Below are 18,686 nucleotides of genomic sequence, written 5' to 3' on the forward strand. Positions count from 1 at the left end.
TTTTGACTCCTTGCTTCGTTTTCCGATCACGTCCATGGATCCTCGTTTCTGTCCTGTTCGCCGATCGACCGACCCTTCGCCTGTCCCTGGTTTTGAGAACTTGCCTCTTCCCTCAACTTCAGACGAACAACGCTGCACTGGGGTTCACCGTCCCGGCTCCCTGTGTTCTGCGTGACACCTGCTAGAGCTGTATTGCCCTTAAGTACGGTGCCTAATCTGAATGGTTCCAGTAAGAATACCCACATGTACAAATGGACCAAATAGTGCTTTTCACCAAAGTGTCTACAGAGAAATTAATTAAAGTAAAATTTGACTTTGTTGTGTCAAGTGGGCAATTCTGCATATAGTGCAGTAACCCAAGCCTAACCAGCGTGAAGTCCATCCGGGTGTCAGGATGCACTGGACACTTCTCTGGGTGCTTTCATGCAGTGTGGATCTGCACCGCAGGTCATGGGTTTTTGCTGCAGATCAGAGTCACCAGGCTGCACACCGCTGACCCATTTTATTATCAGAGGTGTAGGGTTTGCATTTCCTTGGAGTAGCACCTAGCACATTTGGACTCATGCAGCAGACTGGCTCATTGCTCCAGGTCAGCTCACCCTCCGTGACGTACCAGGCACAAGAAGCGAGGACACCAGCGCTACAAGATCAATATGCCATCAAACTAAAATCTGCTTCCCCACAATATGTAGGAATATTTGCATTTCGCAAGGAGGGGATCATATTGCCAACTTTCTGCGCCTGTTTCTGTATAAAATTTAGAATAAAATGAGTTATTTCCTAAAACCAACGAAATACTCACTGAGCTGAAAAGGTTAGACGGTTTCTGGCTCCGTGAGGATAAGCATACCTCATTAATGCCTCTATACCTGCTCAGTGCTCTGTGCAACTAACAGCTGAGAGCATCCCAACCACACTCTGTATGGATAAAAATAATGTCGGCGACTACGCCCAAGTTAGCGCAGGTTCACCCCTAACAAGCTGGCTCATTATTCAATCGCCAGTTGCTGGTCGAAGGCTGTTTAAACCAGGAGGAACAAATTTTGCTCAATAATCATTCACCATGGAGACAAAAACATAAGAACACAAACAGAAAAAGCATATGGATGATAAAACACTAATGATGGTTACATTTAGGTTATGCAAATATCATAAATATTTCAGTAACTCTCCTGTGAGGTAAGGGATGGGGGGGTATGTGTCGTTATCCTAAGGTAATGACATGAGGTTGAGATTTGTGACTGGTTATGTTTGTGTCTGTGTGCTCCTCTCCCCTCTCACACTGGGATACACAAGCAGAGGGGTCCCTGTGCGTTTCAGTGAAAGTGGAGTGTGTGCTGCTGTGGAGCATTTCTGTATGGTTTGGTTATATACACTGTACACTCCTCCTCCCCGCAAACCACCACCACCAATCTGTTTTCTATTTGATTTCTTTCTCTGTCTAATGCACCTCTTTGAAAAAAAGGCGAGATGTCGACAGGATCCCATTGCTCAGCTTTTTGCACAGCACACAAAAGGAGAGGCCTTTTCAGAAACTGATGTCTTAATTGTATTGTACTCCTATCAAAGGTGTAAACAGAATCTGGCTCTTGCCCCTTTACAGCCCTGTTTACTCAGCATGTTAAATTAGAATATCTGATTTTTAAATACATACTTTGCAATATGTTGCTCTGAAAATGAAAGATTAGTACAGACTTGTGGGACACGCAAGACAGATGTTCGGTCTGCTTGATGCACTGGTGCCAAACTCTGCAGCACCTCCTGAGCTGTGTCTCTGCACTTAATTAAGACATAGCAGACATTTCCAGTTTCCAACAAGCCGTTTTAATTTAGCGATTAAGACACTTAATTAGCTCAGTACGCACATATACACTCCCGTGTGTCCCGGAGGGCCACGGTCCAGCAGGTTTCCAGTGTCCTGTGACTCACTGGCTCGGTCAGACCTCAAGAGGGCCGTTAAAGTGATTCAGCGGGACAGTGGGAGCGGCGGGGGTTCAGTGCCAGGCTGCAATATTAGCTTGCTGGCATTGCATTCCCCGCCTCTAAAGTACGGTTGAGTCTCCTGGTCGTGGTTATAAGAGGACATATGTTGAAAAACAAAGAAGCACGGGGCAGCACGGTGGCACAGAGAACGTGGGTTTGGTCCCCGCTCAGTCTGTGTTGAGTTTGCAAGTTCTCCCCATGTCTGTGTAGGTTTACTCCAGGTGCTGTGGTTTCCTCCCACCGTCCAAAGACATGCTGTTGAGGTTCACTCATAGTGTGTGAGTGACAGAGTGTGTTCCACTTATGTATGGATGAGTGACCCAGTGTACGTAGTGTATCTAGCAGTGTAAGTCACCTTGGTGAATAAGGTGTGTGGGCTGGTAACACTACATAGAGCTCATTGGAAGTCGCTTTGGAGGAAAGGGTCTGCTAAGTGAATAAATGTAAAGAAATTCCCTCTGAGTGCAAACATTGGATGTGACTTATAGGTAAAAAAACGCACACAGGGCTTTAGCTCTTTCTCATTAAACACAGACACAAGCTTGAATGCAATTTAAAGTTTGAATCTGAATGCAGTTTAAAGTGCTGGATGCTCTCCTCGATTAACTGCTCAGCATTCAAAGCCGACACAAGTCCTTTGCAGTTGTGTTTTTGCATTCAGCTATTTGGTACTGAAGTGAACCTTCTTGCGATCATCAGAAGTTAAACAGGCTATTAACCAACAACAACAAACAATCCACAAGACATCAGTGCACTTTAGCCACTCAGATTTTATTCCCTGCAATATTTAATTTGCATTGTCTTAGTGTGCTCATTTTTAGGGAACGACCCTCCGGCCTTATGCCCTGTGTTGCCGGGTAGGCTCCGGTTCCCCGCGACCCCGTATGGGACAAGCGGTTCTGAAAATGTGTGTGTGTGTGTGTGAGTATACGTGCTTTGCATCTTTTAGTTAAATAGCAAAACGGACTTCACACTACATGTTGCACCTAAAAAATGACGCAGAATGTGCCCTGGACCATTATTTAAATGAGCAATATTAACTGGTGGCACCTAATGAAGTCTAAAGCAGCGTCACTCCAGCTCAACCACTATTCAACCTGGTGCCTTTTTATTTTTTTGTACCTCTATTTCCAATATTAATTTATGCTTACTAAAAACTGCTCATGAAAATGACCAATCTTACTCTTTCCCAGACGGATAATTTACTTGCAAAGGAAGCTCTTCTGATGATTGTACCGATACCGGGGTGCCCTCCCGCTTAAAGGTTTTCAGTTCAGAAGTCATCAGTTAATTAAATTATCACAGTTTGAATTTAATCTTTGAGAAGAGACACAATTATTTTAAAAAATCCAGCGAAGACTAGGGTGTGGGGGCACCGACTGCTCTGATGCAAGTCACACTGGAGCTGATCTTTCAGTCCTGGAGTGAGAGTCACACCAGGAGTGGCCCTGGACTGCGCTCTAAATTCAGCTGGTGTGACTAAGGGGATGATAGAATATCCCCTTAATACCCACTGGGCACTTCGGTTAAATTGTTATAGTGTCCCCTTCTATTTGCATGACTGAAAAAAACACTTTTGTTCAGTCCAGGCTTTATTAACTCGCGTGATCCTCCTGTTTTAAGTCTAACACCTTCACTACCTGGACACCATGGTGGATACATAGACGTCACATGTATATTCGCAGATCGGCCTTCTTGGCTACCCTGTTGGAGGAAATCTGTGGGCAGCAGAAAATGCGAACGCCTAGTTATGAAAAGAAGATGATGTCTGGTTAACCACGACATGATGATGATGATGCAGATGTGGTAAATGACGCCGTCCCGGCTCCGTCCGTGCCGTGCGTGTGCCCGTTCTCGGCACATCATCTGAGGGGGATCTGCACCAGTTGAGCGCCTCGAGTCCCTCGTGGGCGACGTGTCCTTCGCAGCTACACATGGGTTAAATCTGACAGGCAGAAGGCAGCAGGAGAGCCGCGGGAGCAGCGCCGTCTCCGTGGCTGCGGGACGCCGACATCGGGCGCCGTGGACGCGACGGTGTGAAGAAGCGCTTCGGATGCGACCGCCGGAGAGGAGGGGCACGTGCTCCTCCGTAGCGTAGGTAAAACTGTGCTCATTAAGACGGCGGGGGCTAATCTAAATCACCACGGGGAAAAAAATCAACGGTGATTTTTTTTTTTTTTTTTTGGTTTTGTTTCCAACTTGGAAAATGGAGATAGAGAATGACGATGACGGACGTTAATAGTGGCGGGAGTTGGAGAAAGAGTGCAACTTGGATCGCTTAGGCGGCGGCCGCGCGCGCTGAACAGCAGCAGCAGCAGCATCATCATCATCATCATCATGTCCACATGGACTGATCATCAGTGAGGAGCACGGTCGGACGGACGGAGACAGCCAGGGACCACGGCCACCGTGCGCGATCATGGAGCTCTAGTCTGACACGAGGGAGGGGATGGTTCTTCTCACCGCCGAGCTCCACGCACGCACGAGCGCGATTTCGGCAGCCCTTTGAAGGGGACTCGAGCTCGGCTCCGCCGTGGGCACCGGACAGTGGACACCCATTCCGAGCAGCGCTTCCGCGGACACGGCACCAGTGAAAGAGGTGAGTGGACCGCCGTGGGCTTCGCCCAGGAGGATCCGATGCGCTTCAAATTAGCGGCGCGGAAGTGTCTCCCACTGGCGTGTTTTTTTTTTTTTTTTTAAATGACCCCACGCGGGAATGTCACCTGTTGTTGTCGAAACTGGAGCATCACTTGGAGAGCACCAGGAGTGGCCATTTTCGTCAGGAGGAGGACGCTGGCATGGATGGACTGCTCGTTTTTTTTGCCTTAATTATAAGCTCTCCAGTAGGACCGGCATAACGTATCATAAGCGGTAAATATGCCTTCTTCTCCTCTTCTGCCACTATGGATCCCCGGCAGCTTGTGTGTCATTAGGCGCTAAATTTGACATGAATTTGACATGTATTTCATATGCATTCGCGATGTATGCTTTCCAGCGAGTTATTGTGCAGCGCTGGAATCTCTGCAATTCATTTCAATGGAATCGAGCAAGTTAAAAGGTTCCCCTCTCCGATTTTGACAAAAATGACTTATAGGAACCCACCTGAGACCTATTTCCCTAAATGTGCACCTTCACTGGTGCGTGTGTGTTATATACTCATTTAATCAGCCATTTATGTGCTTGTGTTTGACTTCGCAGAACTTATAGGTGTGCATCCATGAACAGTAAATCAGACATTTAAAACGTCCCTTTTACTGCTAGTTTACAGCACCAGTGTTATATCAGGCGTTTATTATCCTTGGCATGTGATCTTTTTTAGTCAATAATTAATGGCACTTATTTTTAATTCAGCTGATCAAATTAAAAGGTTTTTATTTGTGAAGAAAACGTGCTGACCAGGCCGCGTTAAGACACAACGTTGGGTGGTTCGAGTGTAGGCAGGTAGTTCTGCAGACGTGTGACAGATGAATGAAAGACCAGGTATGAGCCCCTGGGGGGGGTGGCTTTGTAAACAGTTCTCATGATTACCTGTGCGGTGATCACCCTAGGGGTGCCCCTGTGCGTCTCCAGGAACTGCCTGCTGGATGGGTGCTCCTAGGACTTCAGGCAAAAGCTGTGACTGGCCAGAGCTGCAGAGGCAGCTCTGCCGCCCAACTGTGCCCCCCCTCCCCGTCCCCCTGGGACAGGCACTCTAATGAGTCCGATACTCCGGCTTCCATCCGATGGGACGCTGCACTTGGGGAGAAGTATACATCCCAGAGCTAGTGTCACTGATCTACCTGGGAGGGTGAGGGTAGTGGTGGGGTGGCTCCGCTGGGGGTCATGGATCTGCCCAAGGAACAGGGGTCAGAAAAGGAGGGTGTGGGCACCCCGAGCGTCACGGCAGACCACCAGACACCAGAGCCTGCTGTGCTGCGTGCGCCTTCTGAGCTCAAGCAGCAGGGGTAAGCAGTGGGGGTGGGGGGGAGACGGGTTGATGGTGATCTGTGGGCTTGTACTGGGCGTTGATGGATGGTATTTTGCTCCCCTCACACTCCCACTCTCCTGTCCAGCATGGTCCTAGCAGCGGGGATCTCCTTCTCAGTGATGCTGATCTGTGCTGCTGTCTCTGCATGGCCACGGCCATGATGCTATGATACCAGTAGCCAGATTGCTGTAAGGTCTCTGTGAGTGTGTGACTCATTTGCTCAAACACTTTGTTGGGTGGTAGTCAATCTGTGATGGGATTGAATTTCCAGTCCTTAGAGGTGAAAAGGTTCCAGTTTGCTTCTTGCTGTCACACGGAGCCCTTATACTCCAGAACTACTTGGCCGTGAACTTGGCGTCCAAAGATGCGCAACAGGCCTTGGATTTTTGCACCAGTTCCATGACAGAGATTCTCAAAACATCTCGGATTAGAGCCACAGTGGACAAGGCAGCGCTGGTATATTGTTTTACCACTTAAGGGGGACATTATAGGATTTTTTTTTTTTTTAATATTCAGCAGCAAAGAGCAGGCCATGTATGTTCTGCTCGTGAAAGGGTTAGTGTAAACATGTCTAGACAGTAGGATTCTAGGTGCAACCATAGAGTCTGGGGGTTCGGGTGTGCTCCTTGTGTGTGCTCCTGTCACAAGGCTCAGTGTTTGGGGAATGTAAATAATGTCATCTGCATCTGAGCCTGAAGATGAACAGCTACACAAATTGAGAAATTGTTGTACTTGTCACTGTATTTCACGGTATTTGTTTGAAACATACTGTTTTGGACATGGTAATTGGTAGGTTCTGTTTTAGTGTTCTGAGCTTTGCTTTTGCTCCATGCAATGCTATAAAACCTTTTGGTTTCCTTTCAGCTGCTTGATAATTCACCTTTTGTTTGACACTTTTTTTATTCCTATATTGTAATACAAAGGTTCAGTGCCTGCAGTTATATTATTTCAGCTCTCTGTGAATTGTTCTAGTAGCTGATTTGTACTATGGATATTGATGAAATTCTGCCCAATATACTAGAAGGTTGGCTAAAGCATACAGTTTTAACTGGAAGCACCTTGTGTGTGATAGAGTCCTTCTCCAGATAAGCAATGGCAATGTCACACAAACATTCTGTTCCTGAATATTGGCTACAATAGCAAGTTTTCTTAAAAGACAGTTTTTCTCACTGTGAGTGACATGGAGATAATTGAGTGATGCTATTAAAGACAAATAAGCAAATAAGCTTATTGGCACTATTGCTTGTTAGTTATGAGGGAAGGCGTTGCCATCTGTTCTCAGTGGCATGTCATGCAGGAAGCTAATTTGTAGCCTTGCAGGCCCATGTGAGCGTGTGGGGAAATGAAATCTGGCCTGCACCAGTACCCCCTGGTCACATGACCCGATCGCCGTGGACAACCCCATGCCATTGCGCAATGGGGCCATAGGCACGTCGAAGCCATCGACACACAACGAAAACGTTCCGTGCCTCCTTGCTGACTGTGCGTGCTGTATTTGTATACACGGATCTTCCCTTCATCTGCAGTCCCGCTCTGTCAAACCAGTGGGACCCGTCAGAACGTAATGGTAACGCCTGTAGCATCGCTTTCTACAAGCGTAGCTTAATTAAGCATTTGCCAGCATTGATTCTGAAGTGTCCTTAGCCAATAGACGCTTAGTCAGGTTGCTTCGCTCTGTTATATAAATATGCTTTGAAGCTTGTTATGCTGACACATTAAGCCCGGCGAGTCGTTTGCGAGATTTGACAATTCCCATTTAGAAAAAAAGAGGAACCCAATGGGTTCTGCTGCCCCTACCCTAATTATTAAGTTTCAGCGTTAGATAATATTTTAGAAGAGGTTTATGATGTGGTGACCTGTAATGTTTGGCAATTTTCTGCTGTTAATAGAATCTGCAATGACTGGCAGCCAACAAAATATTGATTTTGGTACTAAGGACTTTTGTTAATTTACTGTTGGACCTTTTGTGTTTCGCTTTGTCTATTGTAATGTCACAACAACTGAATATTATTAGCTTGTTGCCTCCACTATAGCTTGCGTTTGCAGTTTGAACCAGTGTCAGGTTGAAATAAACTTTGGGAGCAACAATCAATTAGCATTTTTGGAATTGAATTGCTGTAGCAAGCTTAGCAGAAACTGTTTGCCAGGTTTTCTGTTCAAGGGACATCGATTTGGTAGATGCACACCTCTGGGCTGTCCAAAGAACTACTGGAAGGAGCGCAGTCATGTGTCCCCTTGGTATTGAGGACGATGCCTGATGGGGTGCGTCACAGCCCCCCTCTCAAACTGCCGTAATGGAAGGTGTAGTGCATTTAATGCTCTGTCCCCTTTTGAGAAATGTCACACATGGCCTCCCACACACCTCCACAGTAGCTGGCACACTCTTCCTGGCACTCTCTGTCAGGTGATTTCAGATTGCCGAACTGGGACGCAGCACACTGACTTGCGAGAAGAGCCTGTAGCTCTGTCAAAGCTGACAACCGCATGCTTGTCGGAGTGGGCCGTGCTGGAAGGCACGGTATCGGCTGGGGTCGAGATGCGCCTAGCGTGTAAGGATCCGCTGCTTCCAAGAAGTAGGCTTTTCTTTGCTCGTCTCTCTTCTTTCCTCAGGGCTGCTTGGGGCAGGGGTGCATCTTAATGACCCTTCCGGTTCTCCAGACTTCTTTATGTTGCAGTCATCCCACACAAAGTTACCTGCTTGGCAGCTGACCCAGGGTTGCTGTCCACCTCCTATATACGTTACTCCATTTAAAGATTCATTAGTCACTCGAGGATGCGCTGGTTTGTGCTGTGCGAGTCTCACACACGCATACTGTGCGTTCGCCTTTACGCCGCTGCTCCGTGTGACATGCACGCTATCAAGGCATGGGTGTCTGTCTGGAATGCGGAGAGACCCTCGGTTCGAACGGCCCGTGTTCTCCCAGGGGGACCGTGAATGTTTTGCTGGAATATACGCTGTACAAAATCTCGACTTCTGCCTCTCGCCGCCTGCCCACAGATACGGTGGCTCTGATGTGAGCAGTCTGACTAGGTATTGATGTTTCCAGCGCCAGCTAAAATGGCTTAAATAGAACTTGTCTCAGTAAAGTATAAATTGAAGTGACACTTTCTTTTATCTTTTTCTTTTTTCGGCTGAATGCCCGAGAACATAAGCAGAGCTCAGAGGGGAAACGTTGGTTACATCAGACGTTTTCATTGCAAGCTTGGCAGCCTTAAATGCTCACTGTGACCCATCTCTTCCACGGGGCCAACTTCGCTCCGTCGCCTTTGTCAGGGATTTACACAACATCAGACTGAGCGCTGAGGATTTTTGTTTGTCAAAAGAGGATTTTAGAATTCAGAATCTTTCCAGAGATGTCCAGCAGGCCTCTTAGTGTGGGAAATTGCGAGCGTATCACTGTAACCCGTAAGATGGAATATGATTGCTATTGTATTTCAGTCTCAGGCTGTCTCTGCTTCGCGCTTATCGTTTCGGAGTTTAAAGTGCAACTCGAAAGCTTCATTGGTGCAAAATCTGGATGAGGCTAAGACGCGTGTCAAGAAATTTTCAATATCACCCGATTAGCATATTTTAATACTTTTCAGCTGTGATTTGTCAAATAAGTAGTTTAAAAGGCATTCTCTATCATCACTTCCTCACAGTTTTGACATTTGCCTTCGAGACATGTATTTATTCTGTTTGCAGAAGCCGTATTTACAGTAGCCTTTACTCTGAAATGCCATACAAAAATACCACAGCTGGATTATTTTTAGCCACTGGCAGTTGCTGAGAACATTGTGGCAGGATACATGGTTTGGAAAGTCATGGTTTTTACATTTCAAGCGACAAAATAATGAAGAAATGTTCCTCAGTGTTTGGCTTTTGAACAGATATTTCCCATTGTTGACTGCATGTGTGTTGAGAGAATGAATTACAAAATCATCTGTAATTTTGTGACATTTAATGTTTGTCATTCGTGGATTTGTTGGTTTTGTTGGCTTGTTGGAGAAGGTAGCTTTGCTTCTTGGTGTCGGGTCATGGAGATGCCTATTGGCTACGCTGGATGTTCTTTGTGGCTTCATGTTGGTTGGACTGGGTCTTTTTGTACAGCCGTTGACCCATGGGGTCTAACATCTTGTCCTGTGGATCTTGAATGAGATCTATTTGTGAACTCTGCTTGTGTTCGTCACTACCGAGGCCTTGATAGCACTAGCGGGGTTTCTTGAGTTCCTCTGAAATGCCCACTGTTTAATGGTTTAAAGGCCTGGACTCTGTCCAAAAGAGTGCAGGTTGATATTTCAAACAACCAACCTGTTACTGTGCCTCGAAGCAGCGAACCTCACATGAACTGCTTCAGTAAATGCAAGGTCATATAAATGACTGAAGTGTAAACAAAGAACTTCCTTAGTTGTTGTGGTATAGAAACATTTGTTCAGCAAACAGTCTTTTAGCTTCCCCCCAAAAACTCATCTGATGTTTGTCTGCGGTGTCTGTTAAACTCAGTCACTACCTTTGGGTTCTCAGTGTCTGAAATGCACAAGAGGAGTGTGTTATAACCCTGTGTTTGGAAGCAGCGCTTCAATCGCGCTGCTGGTGGTGTGTTTCTCGTTGGCTCCTTCGTAGAGCCGTGTGGTCACCAGAGAATGAGATGGGGCCCCCTGGCCTGGTCTCTTCCCTGCCCCTCCTGCCCCGCTGCAGGAGGAAGATGCCCTTCCACCATGTGACGGCTGGCCTGCTCTACAAGGGGAACTACCTGAGCCGCTCCCTTTCTGATGGCAGCGACAGTGACCAGCTGGCCAATATCTCCGTGGAGGAGCTTGACGGTGAGTATGCGGACACGTTCCTAAGTCACACTGATGCCTAGATCGATTTTATGATTCGGATGGTTACTGGTAGGGTTTTAGGAGGGTTTGCAGATCTTAGACATGTTTACACTAGCAGTGCCGTACCTCCTGTTCTGTTCCTCGTGCATGTACAGTGCAAAGCCGAACAGTTAACCTCTGTTCATCACTGTCAGACAGAGAGTGTTTATCACCTACTTCATCGGTGCCAGACATCATGTGTAAGAATGCCGGCCATGATGGTCGGCCATGCGCTGCTTGCAGTCTGGTACAATACCTGCTGCTGGACAGTGAAAGGAGTGCTAAATGTCTCGAAAGGCTGTCTGTACTGAGTCTTAGCTGTCCAGCATTTATATAGTGGTAAAATACAAAATTGTTACAGTGCCATACTATCCAATTTCAATGACTGCTTGTTTTGAGCAGGGTTTCAGTGATCCAGAGCGACTTCCAATGAACTCTATGTAGTGTTGTCAGCCCACACACCTTATTCACCGTGATGACTTACACTGCTAGACACACTACTTACAATGGGTCACTCATCCATACATCAGTGGAACACACTCTCTCTGTCACTCAAATAACTATGGGTGAAGCTGAACAGCATGTCTTTGGACTGTGGGAGGAAACCGGAGCACCCGGAGCAAACCCACACAGGCACGGGGAGAACATGCAAACTCCACACAGACTGAGCAGGGACTGAACCCACGTTCTCTCGCACCACCCAGGCACTGTGAGACAGCCTATCCCAGAAACACTGGTAGCAAGGCTTAGTAGACCCAGAGCAGGATGCCACACACGCACAGATTGTTTCATCCATTAACAGACTAAGGGCAATTTAGCATCACCAATCCATCTAAACTGTCTTTGGACTGTGAGGGGAAACCAGAGCACCCAAAGGAAACTCATACAAACGAACACGTAAATTCCACACAGACAGCAGGATCGAACCCGCATTTTCTCATCCCGTCCGTGCACTGGGAGGCAGCAGCACCAGCGTGCCAGTCCTGCTACATTATTAGTAAGAAATTAGTCCTCTGTTTGGCTTGCTTTTTTCCTTATTAATTTTAGATTATTCAGATGCAGAGATGAGGCAAGGAGTATAGTGTGTCTGTCAGTGCTGAAATAACTATTTTCACTTCTCAGCAAGCTTGAATAATGACACGGACAAAAGCCGATCTCCCCCCGCCTCTCGTTTCCTGAATCCGGACAGAAACGTGGATTGTGATCACTATGTATCTTAAACACTTTGACGGTTTATGTGGTCATGCTGACCTGACACATTGTCCCGCTACGCAAATCGGCCTGGGAACGATCCCGTGTGTCCTATGATGGTACAGTGCGTTTGCAGCTAAGCCGTCGCATGCCACATTTGGTGCTCTGCGTCACTTGCGCTTCGCAGAAAATTGGCCTTGCCACCTGATGCAGTTGTGACTCCCGGCTGAAAACACCAAATGTTCTCTCAAGGCTATATTCGAGCAGGCCGCACACCCTGGAAACGTGTTTCCAGCAGCCTGACTCACTCATGACTCCCATGTATTTATGCATGAGCCGCTCGGCTCTATGTGCATAAATAAACCCCAGTGCCTTTGATGTAGCAGCACTCTATGGGAAATGGGTGCTCTTGAACGTTTGTATTGTGTGATGCATTGATAAAGCTTAAATCCTCAGCTCTGAGCCCACTGTCGGGAGGGTGAAACAAGCCGATGGCGTAACTGCTACCAGTGACCACATTTTCTTGTGAGAGGTCTTAACACTGAACAACCGCTTAGATATACCTGTGAAATCAGGTGTGTTCACTTCTACTTTAGAATGGATTCTTTTCTTGGAAAGAAGGGAAAGGGAAGTTTTCACATTCCTTCAAAGAAATAGGAGCTGATATGTTATATGATTTTCAAATATTATTTTGCGCATTTTGTGTTTTGTGCAAGTTGCAGAGAACATTTATGAATTCCTGCATTCTGAATAATAATAAGGTAATTCCACCAACACTCGAGCATAACATATCATTTATGTGCGTGATGCCTGTGACATTTCTGCTTCTGTTTAAAACTATTTGCAAGCCACAAGTCTTCCCTGTTAGGCAGGAAAAAAGGGTTCATAATTAACAAAAATCCTGTTTTAAAAATCAATGCGGTCCCATTCTTCCACTCCTTATGAAATCCTTATCTTTTATTCGTGAAATATGTTCACGGCGCTGGTCTTGCCCTGTGCCAGTGTGCACTTTGTTGGTCGGGCTGAGTGTGTGCCACAAATAACCTTGACCTTCCCATCACGTTTTTTCTTGTTTTAATGGCCATTAGGCGTGACACGTTTTGGGTTATGTCATCTGGAATGGAGCTGAGTGTAATGGTGTGCGTCTGCGAGGAAAAGTTCAACTTCTCTTGTACTGTCCACAGAATGCACTAATAATGACAAATGAAGGAGACAAAGTCATGTGGGTCTTGGCTTTAGGGTGTGTGTGTGGCAGTTGACGGACTATGAATAGGCAGCACCTTCCTTAGGAAGAAAAGGTAGAATTGATGTTGTTAACTAGGCATGGTGTTGTTGGGTGGAGCACAACAATTAACACCTGTTGTGTAGAGACATGTGGGTGCAGGGACTTGAGAAGAGAGTGAAAGAGAAGGAAGCTGAGACGTGCTGCTGTTTGTCCTGGCAGAGATCCGGGAAGCGTTCAGGGTGCTGGACCGCGACGGGAATGGGTTCATCTCTAAGCAGGAGCTGGGCATGGCCATGCGGTCCCTGGGATACATGCCCAGCGAGGTAGAACTGGCCATCATCATGCAGCGGCTAGACATGGACGGTGAGTTTCCCCTGTGTCCTCCACACACACACTCAGATTATCCCTCAGGTAAAACACTTTCACGCACTTTCACTTTCTCTGTCTCACTCACGCATATAGCTGTGCAGTTTTCAAGCATACGTATACACACAAGGTAACACCATACCTAAACGAATAAACATGCTCACGGTACTTTTTTAAGGACGTTTGTAATTTTATGTCTGTGTTTTAATGCTTAATGCAGGGCCTGGTATAAGACATTTCAGCAATGAAATGCAGCTTGTATTGCCTTTGGAACAAGCTTTTACTCTTACATGGAGCAAGGAAAGAGTAAGAGTGTAAGAGTTCTTCGGCAGGAGGTCATGGCCCCGTTTCATAAGACAACTCAAGGCGTTCACTTAAGACATCACTTTGAGGGATATCTGTCCCTTATCTAAGAGAATTGTTTTGCAGCATTACAGATACAAATACATGCATATGTCTTCCTCGGTTAGAGCAGTATTCTAAGTATTTTGCACTTGTTGTGAGGTCTCATGTTACAGCTAAATGGAATGAGCCTGCTGTTGCTATGGCAATGCAACCCAGGTGATACGGTGCATAATCAGTAATTGAAAGGTGATCTAACTAACCAATACACTATAAAATAATAGCGGCGAATTGAAGTGAGGTAAACGCACACATTTTCTGAACCGCTTGTCCCATACGGGGTCACGGGGGTGAGGTAAACGTGAAGACCAAATTGATCCGAGGTGGACGAGTTCATATTGCCAGTCAACTTAGTGGTTCTCCATAAACTCTCCATTTACTTGTTCATAGAATTTTCCCTGTCCTAGAATAATGTTATTAGTATTCATACATGTTTTTTGCCCCTTTTTTTCTTAATAGCACCCATCCATGAACGTGACCATCATTTATTTTCTTGTGAAGACAAATCTTGTGTTTATTTACTATTTCAAATTTGAATTTATTGACTAAGGTATAAGGGGGTGCGGTGGCGCAGTGGGTTGGACCGCAGTCCTGCTCTCCGGTGGGTCTGGGGTTCGAGTCCCCCTTGGGGTACCTTGCGACGGACTGGCGTCCCGTCCTGGGTGTGTCCCCTTCCCCCTCAGGCCTTACGCCCTGTGTTGCCGGGTAGGCTCCGGTTCCCCGTGACCCTGTACGGGACAAGCGGTTCTGAAAATGTGTGTGTGTGACTAAGGTATCTTATTTAAGGCAACACTTACCATGTTTAAAAACATTGCTTTTTTTGGCAAGGATTTAACATACATGGTTGTTCATTCAGTGGGGGGTGCGGTGGCGCAGTGGGTTGGACTGGGTCCTACTCTCTGGTGGGTCTGGGGTTCAAGTCCCGCTTGGGGTGCCTTGTGATGGACTGGCGTCCCGTCCTGGGTGTGTCCCCTCCCCCTCTGGCCTTATGCCCTGTGTTGCCGGGTAGGCTCTGGCTCCCCGTGACCCCGTATGGGACAAGCGGTTCAGAAAGTTTGTGTGTGTGTGTGTGTGTGTGTGTGTGTGTGTGTGTGTGTGTGTGTGTGCGTGGTTGTTCATTCAGGGGAGTGCAGTGGGTTTGGCTGGGTCACCCTCTCTGGTGGGTGTGGGGTTCAAGTCCCACTGGGGGTCCCTTGTGATGGACTAGCATCCCATACTGGGTGTGTTCCCTCCCCTTCCAGCCCTGTGCCCTGTGTTGCTGGGTTAGGCTCTAGTTTGCTGTGACCCTGCTTGGGCCAAGCAGTTTCAGACAGTGTGTGGGTTATTCATTCAAAAATGGATGCTATATGTAACTTGCCCTTTCCTCAGTCAGGAAAGTTTTGATGCTGAATTCATGAATGGTTATGCCTGTAGTTTATTCAGCTCAAATCTGTCTGCCAACTGTATATGCAGTTAATATTATATTCAGGCTGTGAACACTGCAAGATCTTTCATTTTAAGTTTAGCTTAAGATGTCTAGTGTGACACCAGATGTTTCACTAAACTATAAAAAATGTAGGCAGTGCAAAACATTGTGCATTGACTGGACTAACTGCCTGCATCTTGAGTCTATTAAGTGTATTTATTTTTACCATGAATATTTGTGTGGATATTCCCCAGATGCATGAGCGCCGTTCGCCCAGCGTGAAATCTGCCAGAAACTAAATATATCTGGAGTATCAGGTGTGTGCTTTGCAGCTGTGGTGGTTTTCCACCGCACACAAACACAGCCAGAGACAAACACGCCTCATTGTTGGTCCCGTCAAACTTGGAGGACACCACTGAAAATCTCAAAGGGTTTTCCCAGGGCAAGGTGTCTCAGCGTTGGCCTTTTTAACCAAATTCTATAATGAGTCACCCAGCATATCGACGCAGGCAACGCTTTGCTCCAGTCAATGACACTGTTTTTTCCTAGACCCTGCCAAATGCACATTTCCTGTTAAGTGACATTTTTAAAGGGCACTTCTGAACCCTACACTTGTGAAAAGCGTCAGTGCTATTACTTTTTATGGTAACTTAATAGTACCACGCATTACAGAAATATGTTACTTATGCCATTGTAAATCTGTTGTTTTTTAGTGTGAGTTGAGAAAGTAGGGTATGAAATTTGCAGGCATACAGGGAATCAGGAGACAGATGTTGCCATGGCTGCCCATTTATGGAAACATTTTAATGGTTCCTGCGGACGGATTGTTGCTCATCGGCGTGGCTCTACTAGTTACAAGCACCATGAGAAGAAGCTCGTTGTTGCCGTGACACCATTGTTCAGATGTCATTAGTGTGTGATTGGGAGGTACTTGCTTACTCCATGCTTCATGAGATCCTCCTGAATCCCTGTGAGATACTTCTCACAGAAGAGCCTCTTGTGCAGTTTCCAAACAGTTGAACCCTGGCAGAATAGCAATAGTACTCTATAGATGTTTAAGCTGCTCCATGTTCCATTCTTAAGCCCACCCCTCAGTCTCGTTCATTCATGTTGGATTTTAGGCTTAGCTGATATTACAGTATATCCAGGTTGCAATATGCATTTTGCTGCTAGTCATACTAATGTTTGCAGTCTGTTGGAGGAAATCACACTGATCCTAGCCCTCTATTATCTCAAAAACTTAAAAAATTTGGTCCATATAAGTGTACAGTTCAGCTGATTTTTTCAGTTAGTTCTACTTAGTAGTAGCAACCTTGCTTGTGATTTTACCCCTTTGCAATTCAGGGTGTGCCTCTTTCTCAAGGGTATAACAAAAGGATTAGTGCTCTGATTTGTCTGTGATTTGTGTACTCTGGTACATTAACTGTCTCACCAGCCGCTGGTACCTCTTGGTAAGGCAGAGGTGAGGTTGTTCTGCAGCTCTCACGTCACCCTGCACCTTGACTCTCTACCAGAGAATCGATATGTGTGCCATGAAATTCACTTTCCACGCTAGAGTCATTTCATGTGGTAATGAAATGTCAGCATCGTCCTCCAGGTGCAGACGTTCGGGTTGGAGCTGATGGCTCTGGTCGCAAATTCCGCCTGAGTGATTAACATGCCCTCATTATTCTTTCAGTACCAGGCCCAGCACAGAACATTTTCAGACAATAGAAAGTACAAATGTGACCGTTATTTTTGGGAATTCAGTACCATCTAAATGGGAATCTTTTTACGTCCTGCTGCGGAGCTAGTCTTCATGGAAGAGTGGAATGTCAAGCAGATGCAAATGCAGGAACCTGAGGCACATGTGAAAGCTGAAGTTATTACATAATTCATTACTGAGCTGCCTGGAATACCAAATGCTCCTCCGTCTGTGGGCATCGCGTCTCCCGGTTCTTCTACCACGTCAGGAACACCACGGTTTCCAACTTTTGTAGAGTCCAGTGAGTTTTCAGGCCCTTGATTTACTGTAAGCTGGTGCCTGAATCAAACCTGAAATGACAGGTGAGACGACTTGTTACGGAAATAATTACTGCCACAAAGAAAAAAGTTTGTTTACTGAAAAGCAGCACAAAGTGTGATCCATGATGGGCATTACAGTCCTAGACAATCAGTAAAACCACAGTGATAATGGGAATGACAATAAAATAGATATGAGGAATAACAGATAAAAAGGGCAATTGACAGACATGGTTTTTGCCTTTTTTGGTGAACTTTGTGTGTCTGAACATTGAACTTTCTTTCCCAGGGGATGGTCAGGTGGATTTTGATGAGTTCATGACAATCCTCGGACCTAAACTTCTGTCTTCTGAAACAAGGGAAGGTTTCCTTGGCAATACAATAGACACCATATTCTGGCAGGTAAGACTTATTAGACCTTTTTTCATCTTCTATTTTGAGTAAAACAAATCAACTGGAATGGTTTTTTTTATAGTCTCGTTTGGTGGTAATGTGCTTCAACCAAGTTCATGTCAAAATCTAATCTTCATCCATCAATGTTCAGTCTTGCTGTCAGTCTGCGTTTTGTGTGGCACCATTATGGAAGTAATTGCATGAACCAATGAAACAAAGCCATCAGTCACGGTAGGCAGTGAATACCAATATGAGTTCAGCTGAGTGAAGTTGTGAATATTAGGCCAAAGATACAATACAGCCTTTCACTTCCAGTCTCTTGCTCGGGTTCTTTGAGCTGCTTTACAGCTTTATTGCACCTTCTTGGAAATGTCCTACGTGAAGTGATGACATGTGGTTGCTCAGCTCCATGCCTCTGATGGGTATGCTTGGCTGCGACCAATCCTTGGCATTCTTCCTTCTCATTGATGGAGATTCCAGAAAATGTATCTCCTCGGTAATATTACGATGAAGTGGTCTTGGTGCTGGCTTATGGCCAGTTGGCAGACCCTGCTGGCTAAGCCAAGCTGCTTTGACCATGGTTTGATCTTGGCAAACACCAAGCAGACCCCAAGCACCTTCAAGTCACTGAAGGCAAAAGGGAAAGATGGTGCTTTTGCAAGACCTCTCGTGGGAGAAAATGACTGATTGATTGATTGTAATATATGAATTGTGAATTCATACATTGTTTCTGGTCATTTTTGTCAGTTTTTTTTTTTTCCCCATATTTGATCCACTGGCTGGTAAGTCATTTCACAGCCACACTTCAGCAATCAGTTCGACAAAGATTTTCTCGTAACCTCTGATTGAGTTATGAGGGCAGGATTGTTTTATTAGACAGCCACACAAATGCAAGACTGTGAAACCTAAGG

General features: G+C 46.0%; 1 protein-coding gene across 2 annotated transcripts in view; it reads left to right on the forward strand.

Annotated features, from left to right (window-relative positions):
- The first annotated feature begins 3,818 nt into the window (after positions 1–3,818).
- caln1 (calneuron 1) overlaps positions 3,819–18,686 on the forward strand; it is a 40,914-nt gene continuing 26,046 nt past the window's right edge. Inside the window, exons 1-4 of one of the 2 annotated variants that reach the window (XM_018732467.2) lie at positions 3,819–4,582; positions 10,629–10,753; positions 13,428–13,571; positions 17,672–17,784. In XM_018732467.2, coding sequence (XP_018587983.1) covers positions 10,636–10,753; positions 13,428–13,571; positions 17,672–17,784 — 375 coding nt within the window. In that variant the 5' untranslated portion in view covers positions 3,819–4,582; positions 10,629–10,635. Of the gene's footprint in view, positions 4,583–4,793; positions 4,855–10,628; positions 10,754–13,427; positions 13,572–17,671; positions 17,785–18,686 lie in introns of those variants that run through there. The other variant, XM_018732468.2, reaches the window with a different exon arrangement.

This window comes from Scleropages formosus, chromosome 10 (assembly GCF_900964775.1).
Source record: "Scleropages formosus chromosome 10, fSclFor1.1, whole genome shotgun sequence".
In the NCBI taxonomy this organism is placed as follows: domain Eukaryota; kingdom Metazoa; phylum Chordata; class Actinopteri; order Osteoglossiformes; family Osteoglossidae; genus Scleropages; species Scleropages formosus.